The sequence below is a fragment of the Hipposideros armiger genome, unplaced genomic scaffold, assembly GCF_001890085.2.
Source record: "Hipposideros armiger isolate ML-2016 unplaced genomic scaffold, ASM189008v1 scaffold_0, whole genome shotgun sequence".
Lineage (NCBI taxonomy): Eukaryota > Metazoa > Chordata > Mammalia > Chiroptera > Hipposideridae > Hipposideros > Hipposideros armiger.
The window spans coordinates 7749846-7763941 of record NW_017731350.1 but is presented as its reverse complement, the minus strand read 5'-3'; the positions used below and the strand labels follow the sequence as shown (position 1 = coordinate 7763941).

Here is a 14096-nt window from a genome sequence, read left to right as displayed (position 1 = left end):
CCCCACCCAGGTGCCCTGGTGTCTGGGTTCACCGGGCCTCTCCACCGCCTGCCAGCCCAGCCCACACCACGCTGGGTCAAGAGCCAGCCCCTAGCAGAGGTCAGGCGGAGGAGAGCAGAGTCTGCCTGCCAGGGGAGGCTCATGCTTCTGAGAAGGGGCAAAAGCCATGTTTGCAGACCCTGTTGTTACGTCAGCACTCTGGGGTAAAACCAGTCGGCCATTCACACGGAGTGACTGCACGGCCAGGCCCTGGCAGACGGCACCCCTTCCCCGAGTCACAGCCACTGGGGGCTCACCCCAGGGACTCTCCAAGCAGAGTCAGCACCAAAGCTCCCCTAGACTTGCTCCTCTGAGCCCAGGGAAGAAAGGAACTCCAAATCATGCCACGTATGTTATTTCACTGAGTCAGGACATGAAAAACCCCAACTTACAGATGAGGAAACTGGGGCTTAGAGGCAAGTGAAGAAAATGTGCCAGATTACAGAGGGAGGAAGTGATAGACCCTGGTAATGATCCGAGTCAGCCAGACTCCATGTCCTAGGGCTCTTCCCAGCCCCGCACCCAGCACCTCTCTCTGCTGCAGACCCAAGTGGGACTAACCAAGGCAGACTGGCCGGCCTGCTCTGGGTCACACCTCACCTGCCCAGCCCCAAGGCTTCAGGACCCCATATTGGGCCCCAGTAGCTACCCCAAAGGTAGGCAGGCCCTAGATGGGGGTCTAGCAGAATGGTCTTGTTCCACAGGGGGTGGGGAGGACAAGGGCGAGGTCAGGGGCTCCGCTCCTCGCACGATTCCCAGAGCCCAGGTTGCCTCAGCCACTGCACCTCACACTCACTGTGGAGACCTTGGGGCTGGCTTCCTGGCTGGAGCCTTCCCAGGACTTTGTAGCAAGGCCCATCCCAGGAAAACTGTGCACCTCAGCTCATCCCCGCCCACCTCCCCAGCCCCTTCTCACCCCTCCCGCCCCTGCCTAGACTGCCTGTGGCGGGTGCGAAGGGACGGCAAGAGCAGAGCCTGAAGATCTCGCTCAGCCCCCCAGTGGGCTGTTCTCCTAGCCTGGACCACAGCTCAGCAGGTCTCGCTGCCCAGACCCTCCCCGAACCCCATTTTGGAGCAGATGCAGTCACCACGGACAGCAGCACCTCACCCAGGGGCTCTCTCTGGGAGAAGCTGGAATGATGTCACAGGCTCCTGAAACACCCTGAAGCCTGGGGCCCTGCGAGCCCAAACCTGACTATCCATCAAGGACACTCCCTGGAGACGGGACACCAAGGCCCCAGATAGTTTCCTGGGCAGCGAGATGCTGAGAACTGCAGGAGAGAAAAGCCAATGCTGCCTCTGTTTTCCTACCATGGGACTGGCACAGTCAAGTCCCCAACCAGGTCAGGCGAGGCCCTGGGGGTCCGTGGCCACTGTGGTGCCAGTGGCATGGAAACAGCAGTGCCAATCCTCAAGTGCTCCTGAAGCCTCCTGGTGAACGGCACACGCTGGGTGCCGGGGGTGGGTGCGCTCGCCTCGGCTCTCCAGAAGTTGTCTTCCACTTCCTCATGTCCCATTCATCCAGGGCCAGGCTCCAGAATCCTCAGCCTGCTGAGGGCCCCAAAGGCACCCAGCGAGGGCCAACACCGCCGCAGGAAGTACCAGGCAGCCCCGAGTGGGAAAGAGGATGAATTCGACATCCCTGTGGTGGGACAGTTATCAACACCTTTAGAGATCAGTGGTACCAAGAGTGGTCCCAGAGCAGGACTGGCAGCCTCGGTTGCTCCTGCTGCCCCTATCGGGGGGGGACCCTCCACCTCCCCAAAGGCTTCCCATAGCCAGAAAATGCCCTGTCTTACAGCCTGAATTCCTGATTTGAAACTGCTATATTGTGGGACTGTGGGACAAACCCCTTTTTCAGGCTAAATGACCATCCGCCATCGCTGCCCCTCTGGTCTGTCTGTACAGACCAACCTCCTGTCTGGACCCAGTAACTTCTCTTACATGCACCCCTGGACCAGGCATGGACCCCTCTCCATCTGCACAGGGCTGGCACAGAGCAGGTAGCGAGGCCCTGGGCTTTAGATCTGGTCAAGCCAGGTAGGGCTCACGACCCCCGTGCCTGCGGCAGAACTCTCCTGGGGCAGCAGGGACAGGGGCAGGCCATGCCTGGACACCTGCCAGCCCCGTGACACAGCCACAAGACTTCACTACCACCCCACTGCATGACCTCACCTCGGCCCCTCAGCAGCCTCTCCTCACTTCACAGACGGGCTCACTGAGGCCAAAGGAGGCCCAATATACAGTCACTCAGCAGTCAAGCTGGGGGCTGGGGCGGGAAGCCAGGCCCCCAAGCCCTAGCCTGCCTCCCTCTACTGCCCCCACACAGTGGGCTCCCGGTCAAGGTCGGTTGGATGAGTCCCAGGGGAGGACCTGTGGGCCTGGCACCATGACTCAGCTGATGAGCAGAGCGATAAACACGCTCACCTTTCCCGCTGCCCCAACCTGCCCGACGTGGCCTCCATTCCTGCTGATGAGCGGACCTGAGGCAAGGAGCCAGGATGCCTGGGCGTGTGCGGAGAACAGCGCCTGGCCCCCAACCCCAGCCAGACCTTGCCCAGGGGCCTCCATCCACCTCTGGTTCCCACACTGAACTCCAAGTCCACCGCCAAGCAGCCTGCCCTGACCTCCACCCCCACAGATGACCCCTCAGGTAGCTGGTGTTCCCTCAAGTCCCCAAAAGAATCATGATGGAGGACCCCCAGCCCCCCCGCCAAGTCCCCTAGGGTCACCTTCACCCTTCCCAGACGAGATCTCTCTAAAACCACATGGATTCAGGGATGAAGAAGGGAAAGGAGGCCCCTTGAGCAGACAGGGAACTGGGGTGCAGAGGGGCCCTGGCCTGCCCAAGCCACACAGTCAGGGGCCAAACTGGGACTAGGGTGTCCTGGCTGCGCTTCTCTGTAGGAACAACTTCCATAGACTTCTAAAGCCAGGGACAGATGAGTGTCAGAGCTACATTTAAAAAGGGAGATGTCCACCAGAAAGGGAGGGAGAGAGGAAGACAAAGACAGCTTCCTGGTTTCTGAGAGGGAAGCTGTAGATAGGTGGTGACCAGGCTTCCCAAAAAACTCAGACTGAAGCCTAACCAGCAGGGAAGCCCAATGGGGAAACTGAGTCACGGCATCCAGGCAAAGCCCAGCCATGGCTGCAGCCCACGCTTCGGGCCAGCGCCACCACTTCACACCTGCCTGTTCTCTCTCTTTCTCTTTCTCTGAAGAGTTTTTCCCAGGGCTGAAGGCCAGAGGAGGAGCAGCCTCTACATATAATTAGGCAGCCCACAGAGCCATACATGCCAGGCGGAGAGAGACCCTCAAGGGGCTCCAGAGGCTGGAGTGGGGGACGCATCTGGGAGCCTCCGAGTTCTCGAGCCAACAGGAAACACGGCTGGGCAGGTGACTGAGTCCAGGCAGGTCCAGCCACCAGCCTTCCCTCTCCCGATCTGATGGTCCCAAGCCCTGAGACTGCCTACTACATTCGCCTTCCCCCATAACCCTGCCTCCAAACACTTTTGGTCCCCACCAGACCCGTAGGCTTCCCAAACCTGCACACCTGACAAGGCAGCAGGTCACTTTCCAGAGGAAGCTTAGGCCACCCCACGCCACCCCCACTCTGGACCCCACAGCACCAAGCCCAGGGGAGCTAATTCGGTGTCCCTGCCTGGGGCTTAGAAATGTAGGGGACCTTCTAGTGCCGACTCCCCTCCCAATGCAAGCTTCCTGAGGACAGACAGAAATGGGACATCATACAGATAAACCCAGTCCTTCCCGGGGCTGTGCAGGGGATTCCCTTGTCCACCGGAGCTGGAAGGTGCAGTTGCGGAAGTGACCCTGAGCACAGGGTCTTGCCTCTGTGGCCTCACCTCTACAGCCTGCGCCCCAAACAAGCCTCCTGTGTCAAGGGACAGATACATGCCTGCCCTCCCTGGGCACTGTCGGGGTGCTCACAGGGAACTCGCGGCCCGCTCAGCGAGAGGCTCCCGAATGCACACTCCGATCCAAAGCCCAGCCTCTGCTGGAACAGCTGAAGGGGAAATGACACCGCACTGAATCTGTTCCAGGGTGCAGGATCCTGGCGCCAAAAGCCCTCTTTCCACAGACTCCCTTAATCCCATTCCTTCTCTCTAGACATACTTAGGCAGGCCCTGGGGGTGGGGGTGGCTTTCAACCCAAGACTCCAAAATTGGATGTTGAAAGGAGGAGAAAATCAGGAAATAGTTTGTTCTGTAAAACTACCAGGGTTCTGGGCCAGAATTCCTTTAATGACCAATTCCTCATGTGGCTGCTCCCGCGGCAGAACCTGGCATTGGAGGGGGCCCAGGAGGTGGAAACCAGCACGGGAGCCACAAGTCCTGGGTCTGGTAACCCGACTTGAGCCATGGCGGCCACCTCTCAGGCTTAAGAAAAGGGTCAACTAATGCTTTTTTTGTTTCTTTGGTTTTTTATTAGGTTCAGGTGTACAAAACAATGCAATAGTTATACATTTTACCCCTCACAAAGCGACAACCCCCCTTCCCCAACCCAGCCCCCCAAATCATATATATCTATTACAATTCCATTGACTCCACTCCCCACACTGTACTCCACATCCCGTGACTATATATATTCAATTATAGTTGACATATAATATTATTCAACATCAGCTTCAGGTGTACAATGCCATGATCAAGCCTCTACCCCATCCATGAAGTGGCCTCCCTAACAAGACATGAGTCCATCTGGCCCCCTAAAAAACATTTACAACATTATTGATTATATCCCCCAAACTGTCTTTCCTATCCCTGTGGCAATACTGAAGTTACCAATTTGTGCTGTCTTATCCCTTCCCCTTCTCCCTTATCCCCACCCTCCTCCCACGACTAATTCTTGAAATGTTTCCCTCAGTGCCCACGATGAAATAGAGTTCAGGCTCGCTACTGCCTTTGGGGTAAGGCTAAGGGTACCATTCAAACCTGGGGACAGTATGCCCCCCGTCAGGCCTTTTCCCACCAGTCCTGATGCACACTCCTCGTGAGTCCCACTGGTTCCTGACCGAGACTTCCTGGGAGGAGCTCTCGCCTGCCCCTAAGTGACCAAAAGGTGACTCCAATCCAAGCCCAGGGTGTTGCCTAAATCCTGGGTTTGCCTAAAGGCACTGCTCAGGCCAGCTCAGCCCACCCCAATACCCGCTGTATCCAAAACACACACACCCCTGGTTCTTCTGGATGGAACAGCAAATACTCACGAGGGCCTTGCACAGGGTTCAGCCAGCCCCAGATACAGGACTTCATGGGGGAAAGTTGACAGTCTGTCAATTTATTCATGCCATGCACACCTGTGTGTAACACACACACACACACACACACACACACACACACACACACACACACGCTGGTTCTGCCCCTTGGAGGGGCTCAGCTCTACAGGCTTCATGCACAAAACAGGGGCCATGATATGGATCGTAAAGGTATGGGGTCAAGATTAATTAAGAATGTAGGAAAAGCACCAAGCACTCAATGGTAGGCGTAACTCTACTTTTATGGACAGCTAACTTTCCTCTGGCACTTTCCTTACCAAACACTGTCACGCATTCGTTGTGAAACGAATACGCAAATGACAGAATGGGGACAGGGAGAACAGGTATGTTATGTGCTTTACACAGGACATCAAGACCTGTAAGTGAAGGGACTCGCCCAGAATAACGTAATTTAGTGGCAGAGTTGAGACTTGGTCCTGGGGCTGTACTTACCCTAAAGCTGTTTCTGGCCTGCTAAACAGTATGGGTGCTCTGAGACGGGTGAACTACAATCCAAATAAACATGGTGAACAGATGGAGACGGTACCCAAGCTAAGTACGAGGCCCTGGCCAATCAGAATTCCAGGGAGTTAGCCTGGCTGGGTCTAGGCTACCTGTGACTGGCAAGTCACTTACAACTCAAGCCAGGTAGAGGAACATGCACTCATCGGGTGCTTCCACCCAGAGGTCATTCACATCTGTTCACAGACGGAGCCGGGAAGCACTGCCCTTCACAGCCTCTGTTATTCTGGGTACTAGCAGGGACACTGCAGAGGTCCCAGCTGAGGTCTGCGAAGGCATAAGATCCATACATCACAGATCATGAACATTACTCCCAGGCAAGACCCTTACTCAGAGCTGAAAACTCTTGCCTTAGAAATAATTCTAACACATCTGATTCGTTTCTTAGTACTGCTGGAGAAAAGTGCCAATTAGAACTGAGCTGAAAAGCTGCTAGCTACACTTAGGCACACCCACGTCACTTTTGGCTGCTGTCAGGCAGGGATGAAAGCAGAAAAAGAACACACCAGAATTCGAAATGTAGTAGTAACCTGGGAGCACCGGGCACAGGGTCAGAGTGCTCTTTGGAGCTCAATAAACCCAGGAGACATATCGTAACCTAACACGGTGACAATGAGGACCCTGGCATCCAGAGAGTCAATTACGCTTCGTAGTCTTCTGTTAATAAAAGAAGGGAAATAAGTATTTCAGAGAGCCCTGCCCAAAGTAAGGATACTTTTGAGGGTAATATGGGTTCTTAGCTCCCTGAAAAAACCTGTATACTTCATTCCTAAGGGATTTCAGAATCCCAAATTCTGCTGCAATAGAAGATTCCTCTATAAAATACTCCAAAATTAAAGCTTTTCACTAATTCTTTCCAGGCCCCTCTCCTTTCTCATCCCTCTCCCCACTAATCTGGGTTAATGAGGTTTTATTGGAACCCACCATGAGCCACAGGTAGAGACTTAAACTGGCTCCACCCTCCCCGTGGAGCCGAAGCCAGGAGTGACATCACCTCTGGAAGGCTCTGAGCTGAAGCAGAGGCAGTTAGCACGTCCCCCACCCCCACCCACTCTGCCAGGCCATCGGGAAATGTCTCTACTAGCCCCCATAATTAAGGCAAAAAGAGATGTTATGCCTTTCAAGAAAGAGAAGAGGAAAACAGCAAATAACTATCCCAGGACAAACCATTTTTCTCGTATGGCAGAAACAAAAGACCACAGGACACACACACACAGAAACCTTTTTAGACAAACCTGTTCTCTTCTCTTGGGAGTGGTTTTGAGCAGCCTCAGGCCCTAGCAGCCTCCCCTTGCCCATTCAAAGTCAGGCGCCTGGGGATCACGCCCCATCTCACCCGTCCCCAGAGGGGGTTCTGACCTGCTTACCACTGGGGCCAGTGAACCCTGAGAGAGCCAGATCTCTGCGACCTGTGCACACCTTCTCATTTTAGGCAAACCCCACTGCCTTGTTTCTTTTAGGAGGTGTGTGGAGAGCTCTGGGAAGGAATTTTATGCCATTTTATGCCCTCGCTTTTAACCAAACCTGGACATCCACTATAAGAGGAAAAGGGCAGGGCTGGGAAAAAGGAAAACAAACAAACAAACAAAACCCCTCAACTTTATAAAAGAAAAATGAAAACCTAGGCTCCAAACCAGAGTATTACCCCAAAGCTTAGTGCTTCCAGGCTCAGCTCAACCCATCCCCTCCAGGAAGCCCTCCCACAACCCCAGCTCTAAGGAGCTTCCCTTCCTCCCTGTTTCCCCCCTTGAGACTCAACTGCCTCCTGGACCTTGTGTCTCCATCAGGTTTCCAAGTTTTTAGGTGAGGAAAAAAAGCCTCATGCTGCAGCATCTGCCCCTTCCCAGCACACAGGAAACTCTGGGAAACATAGTCCACAGAGAATCTCAAATCCCATCCGCCTCGCCATGTGAACTGTCACTCTGGGATCAGAGCGTCCAGGCATGCCAGCCTCACCCAAGGCAGGCAAACAAACCACCACCACCATTCCTGTGATTCTCACTGGAAATAGGTGACCTGCACCTCGGCATTCCTGCTGAGGCCCCATCCTGCGTATGGAGAGAGTGGAGCAGCCAGGTGAGGCCAGGTGGGCAAGGGATGTAAGCCAAGCACCTCCACTCTCTTCTCCAGGGTATTAACTATGACTCAAGGCACAAGCTAAGTCCTACAGAAGCCACAACCCTAAAGAGCAAAGGAGAAGACGAACGCCAACTTCTTAGACCTGAAAGCTAGGGCTGCATTGGAGACCCAGCTTAGAAATCCTATCTGTCCCTATGATTCCCCAGATATGGCATCTCCACACACACACACACACACACACAACCCCCCAACTCATCAGCAATTCAAGAGGCATCAGGGACCCTCTCGTGGACACATAAATGCTTTCAAGAACAGTTACCTGGGAGGCAGAGAGGGCACTTCACAGATCAGCCTGGGAAAAAAACCTCACCTGGGGTCAGACCCTGTAAAACACCCAATGCTCTCAATAACTGGGAGCTACTATTATTCTAGAGGGACACGCTTACAGAGAGTCGGAGTGGCTGAGAGACTTGTCCAGACGCCGCATTACAAGTGGAGGACCTACCCCCGGCCCGGTGCTGCTTCTCTGCCCACGTGCCTCCCTGTGCCAGAGCCCGGGAAGTTCAGCCTTCCAGATGTGGTGGCGAGAAACCGCCACTTCCGGAAGGGGAAGAGCCCCTCGCTCCGAACCTCCCCTCTCCATCCCAGGGGATGGCCGACCCCGCAGGCGGAGGAGACCTCCGTACTCTAGCACCGGGGGTGGGGGCTGGAAGGTGGCCGTGGGCACCCAGCGGCCAGCGCTGACACCTGGCGGCGGCGCGGGTCCCAGCCCACGCCAGGGCCGGCACTGCGGGGCGGTTCCCAGGAATAGGTTACAGGGGCCGAGAACAAAGCGCCCCCATTGGGGAAGGCGGGTTAGCGAACGGCGGCCGGGGCGGGAGATCACTTTCTGAGGACCCTCGGGATGCGTTCTGTCGGCCAGGTCCCTCTTTAGAGGAGACCCACCCCTCGCCAAAGGTGTCTGCTGGGGTCCTACCCCAAGGCCTCGCCCGGCCTCGGGCTCCATCCACGTTTGTCCCTCTTTCTCCCAGCTCCACTGGGCGGGCCAAGGGACCCGCCTTCCCTCCGCGCGGCTTCAGCACAAAGCCGGGCCGGGGGAGGGGAACGGCCATTCCGGGTCCACTTGCGTGGAAGCCGCCCGCCCAGCCGGCCACCCCCGGGACCGACACGCGCCCCTCCGCTGGCGGCACAACTTCAGCCCAGAAGTTGGGTTTCTGCGGCTCTCCAGCGTTCTGGGGCCAACTTCCCAGAGCCTCCCGCTGCCAGCTCGGCCCAGCTCCCCCCCGACAGCCGACCGAAAGCCCGAGGGCCCCACCTCCGCCCGCCGGCCCCGCGGCCCCGCGGAGCCCCGGCCCCCGCTCCTTGGCAAATGCGCCCGCCCGCTCCCGCGCGGGCTTCGCTGCGCCCAAACTTGCCTCCGCCGAAGGGGCCGGGCGCCCGGGCTCCGCGGGTCTGGTTTAAATTAGGATCTGCAGGCGGGGTGCAGTGGCCGCGATGACTGCATCCTCCAGGGTCACCGGCGGGGAGCCCGGGGTGACGAGGAGGGAGCCAACGACCCCCGGCGCTGCCGCAGGCTGGCGGGCTCCGACCCCAGTGGAGCCGTTTTACATAATTGAACGCCGGGCCCGGGCACAGGCTCCGCTCCGCCGGGCGCCCCAGCCCCCAAACCCCAGCTTGGAGCAGCTGGACCCGCGCGGCGCCCACCGACGGCAGAGGCATTGGGAAGGGAGCCTGGGTTTCGGGGTTCACTGTCGCCGGGCTAGCGCGGGAAGAAAAGTCCCCTGTTCCCCTCCCCCTCCACGTGCCGCCGCCGGCTTCAACTGGTCTGCAAGCCCCGGCTTCCCGCCGCCTCCCAGCCCGGCCCCAGCTGCACTCACCGAGAAGGCCGGCTGAAGGCGCAGCGCCAGCGCGCAGAGCCAGAGCCAGAGCGCCGCGCGCCTCATGCTGCCTGGACCCGCGGCGGGGGCGCGGCGGGCTGCGCGAGTCTGGGCTGCGCGGACTGCGCGGGACTCCGAGCCGGCTCCGCCGGGTGCGCAGCGCACGGCTGTCCTGGGGAAGGGCTGTGGGGTCCGCCGGCTGCAGTCAGCTCTTTACTGCTGGATTTCTCCCGGCTCGGCTCCCGCCTGCACCTCTCCCGCCGAGCTCCGCCTTATAATAAACCTACAGGCTCTTAGCCGTTGCAAAAACTAGCCCCCCACCCCCAGCTCGCCAGGTCTCCGGGCCAGCCCCAGTCCCCACCCCCCAGGACCCCGCCCCCTGAGCCACCCAGCCCGGCCCCTCAGATCGCCCCACCCCCGGCTCTCCGGCACCGCCCCCGCACTGCCCCGGCAGAGCTTTTCTGGTCCCCGGAGCCTTGGGCCGCGTAGGCAGTGGTTCCCGGCGTTTCAGCTCCGCTGCTCCCAGGTGGTGGGGGCAGGGGCGCACCCCCCTCCGCCCTGCCCCAAGGCATTGAAGCGCTGTCCCGGGGCGGGAAGGGAGGCGGTTGGTCCTCCACTGTGGGCTCCAGTCTGCAGCGCCCTCTGGGCGTGGACACCGAGCGCCCTCCAGGTGAGCTGGACTTCCAGATCCCCCACGGGAATACTTTCGGCGGCTGTGCGGGGCCCCGAGGTGATGGGTCCTTAAACCGATGGATCCTCCCTCGCCTCCTCTCCGGCTGCGGATGGGGAGCCCTGCGCCTCCCCCCCTAGCACAGGTTCCCCCATGGCGCTCACGTTCTGCCGGCACTCCACAACGTGCTGGAAACCCCGGGCCTTACTTTAAACAGCTGGACATGCTCAGGAGAGACTGTAAAAAAAGGAGCTTTCAGCGTCTTTCTGTGGAAGACAATGCCCTCTCTCTTCATCCTCTGAGCTAAAAGGAAAAATAAACGGCTTTGTTCCCAGGTGACCTCCTCTGGCTTTCAGATTTAAGAAGCACCCCTTGAGTTTCTGCTTCATGATTCCAAGAGAGGCCCTGGACCTCAGTGTTAACAGCACCAATCAGACACCGTGCAAAAGGCTACGGAAGGCCTGCGGGTGTAGAGCAAAGAGCCTTGAGAGAAGAGGGGAAAAACCACCTGGCTCTGCTGCAATGAAGTAGGCAGGAGAGATGGTGCCAAACGACCTTCGGACCTAGAGGCCAAAAATGGCGTCTTCCCCACCCATCCTCTCCATGCAAAGGAGAGCCTGCCTCCGATGGCCTGAACTGGGAATCAAGAAGGTCTCCTGAGGCTTCTTGACCTCTCAGTCTCCAGTGTTTCCCTTTAAATGGATTAAACATTCCTGGGTCCTGAGTTATGCAGGCAGGGACAATTGGCTGTGGACCCCTGGATTCTCCCCCACACACCCCGCAGCCTCCTGCGTTCCCATGTCAAACCATGCTCCTCCATCAGAGCACTACAGCGGTGCCCCACAAACAGCACTCAGCTCTAGTTTTGCCCCTACTGAATGCCTCTTTGACCTCAGTCAGCTCTCCCTTTTTGGGTCTTATTTTTTCCTGATCTGTCTATGGGTGATGATATTATAGCTCCTCATCAGGGTTCTTGGGGCCTGATGTGGGGGTCCCTGAATGCCTTGGTTTATCGGATCGTCCACCATCATGGCAGTAGTAGGCAGGGCCCTTCCGGACTTCAGGGAGTCCTGGCGGGTTAAAAAGTTCTGTTGTAAAAAGCCATGAGTGTGTGTTCCATGGGCTGGCTCCACTGTCTGAAGTTCCTTTCAACCCAATATGGAGGAAAAATAGGTCAGTTTGGAATCTTGTCTTTCTCTACTGCACAAACAAAATTGAAATCAAGGAAGATTTGATGGAGCCTTTTCATATAAAAATCACCAGTGTAGTGTTTCTTTCAAACTGAGTAAATGTGCCCCAGATCAATGTGTATTTCTTCGGGCAGATTAGGAAGAAGAGGATCCCAAAGCAGGACACTACACAGAGAAGGGAAGTGGTGCGTCAGGGCTTGCCTTCACCCAGCTGATCCCTGGGCTGCTTGAATTTGCTCCCAGCCCAGATTCTGCAAGAAAATCTCTTCCTCCTAGGACCTTTCTTGTGGCCCCACTCTGCAGGTCCTTACAGCCCTTTGGAATGCCACCCAAACATCAGCCCATATGCACTAGTATGGCTGGTCCTGTCTGCATTCATCAGCTTCTTCCTTGGGACCCCCAGACCTTTAGCTCTAACAACTAAAGGGTTAATGTCTGGCTGAGCAGGGGGCTTCTAGTCTCCCATCTGGGACTCTAAGGCAGGGCCACCATCCTGATTTGTCTACCTAACACAGGTTATTTAATATTTTCAGTATTATCCCTGGTGCATCTCTAACTGCCTTGGACGCTGCTTCCTTTTCCCGGAAGGCAGGGCCGGTGTCTCCTCCTCTCATTTCTCTTATTCTTCCCATGGACACATAGGGCTTCATTCAGGAGAAATGCATGCCATCGCGCCTGGGGTAGCACCTGGAGGAGAGCGGGGGGGGGGGAACCTTGGGCACAGATTGCCCCTTTGATGCTTTAGGCACCTAAACTCCACAGGCATTCTCTGGGCAAGTCAACATCTATTAAAACTTAAAATACACTTATCCTTTCACTCAGGGATTCTGCTTCAGTGAATGTACTCTTCAAAAATCTTTTCACCAGGGTCCAAAGAGGCATGTTTAAATGATAAAGGAAAAGTACAATCTATGTGAGTATTCCCATACAGTGGAATACTATACAATACTTTTTTTTTTTTAAGATTTTTATTGGGGAATTGGGGGAAGGGGAACAGACAAGTTGCTGTCGTTTTGTTCTTCAGTCTAGTTGTGGAGGACGTTGCTTCACTGGCCCAAGTTGGCACCATCATTGCGCTCTTCCCGGGAGACGCAGATCAGTCGCCGGCTTCTGGACGGCCACTCACTGCGGCTGCTGACCGCTCACTCTGGCTGCTGGCTACACACGGTAGCCCATGGCAACCCACTGCCACAGGGGCTGCAGCCTACGCCATCGCCAGCAACTCAAGGCAGCCCAGCTCCAGGTTGAGCTGTTGTTCAGCATCTTAGCTGTGGAGAGCAGTGTCACTGGCCCTCATATGTGGGATCCGAACCGGGGCCCTCTGGCGTCCCAAGCCAGTTCTTAACTATTGCGCCACTCGGGCGGCCCTACAACACTATTTTAAATGAAGTAGGTGGTTAAGTCCTGACATGAAATGTTTTTCAAAACATATTCTTAGGTTAAAAAAAAAAGAAAGAGCAAATTTAAGCGTGATTTACATATAGTATGGCCAAAAATTTCTTGAAACAAAAACGTGTGTAATGTATATAGACTTTATATGTATGTAATAATAATAAAAAAAAGGTCTAGCAGAGGAAAATAGGATGGGAGGGACGGTGAAGGAAAACTTTTAACTTTACTCTGTATTCTTCAGTGTTGATAATGAGAATATATAACTTGTTTAATTTTTTAAATTGGCAGTTATTTTCTGAATCAAAGAAGATGCTTTCAACCTCAATTAATAGCTTCCCTTCAAACAGCTTAAGTAATAGAACAATTATTCCATGTACCTGTACCTGCATTACCCACTGTGCAACTGAAACCTCCACAACACTGGAGCTGAAGCCCCTCCCACCCTTGAGCTCTGCCATCCCCTGTGCAGCTCCACCCTCAGGATGACGGCAAGATGGCGGCATTGCTTCCAGCCATCACAAATAACCCGGCCATGTCCAGAAACAAGGCCTCCTTCTCCTAGTGTCTTACTTAGGAGTAAAGAGTTTCCTGAAGAACTCACCTACACACACACACACACACACACAACTACTTTTCCCATCTCACTGGCCTGATGTGGGTCCTATGCCTTCATGAAGTCATCACTGGCAAGAGGACCTTGAGTACCAGTGCGGGTGTAGATTAAACTTCTAGGGGCTTGGATGTGGGGGAGCCACTGCTACACCCACTAAATACTTTGACTTCTTAAGGAGTATCAGAAGGCATATAAGGGCATTCTATTTATTTCAAGATGATACAAAAAACTTGTTTCACCCACCCAACTTCTTCCCATCATGAAGCACTTTAAAAGATAGTTAATTGTTTTACTGTGAACCATTTCAAACACATGATAAAGAATAATGCTCCTCAAAAAAATCAAAAATAGAATTCTCACATGACCTAGCAATTCCACTTCTGGGTACATACCCAAAAGAATTGAAAACAGGGACTTGAACAGAGATTTGCACATCTACG

General features: G+C 55.3%; 1 protein-coding gene across 1 annotated transcript in view; it reads right to left on the bottom strand.

Moving 5' to 3' along the window:
- Positions 1–10102, bottom strand: part of SDC1 (syndecan 1) — a 23211-nt gene extending 13109 nt beyond the window's left edge. The window contains exon 1 of the mRNA XM_019653314.1: positions 9792–10102. Within this exon, the coding sequence (XP_019508859.1) occupies positions 9792–9857 (66 nt within the window). The 5' untranslated portion in view covers positions 9858–10102. The remainder of the gene's footprint in view (positions 1–9791) is intronic.
- Between the last annotated feature and the right edge of the window lie 3994 nt (positions 10103–14096).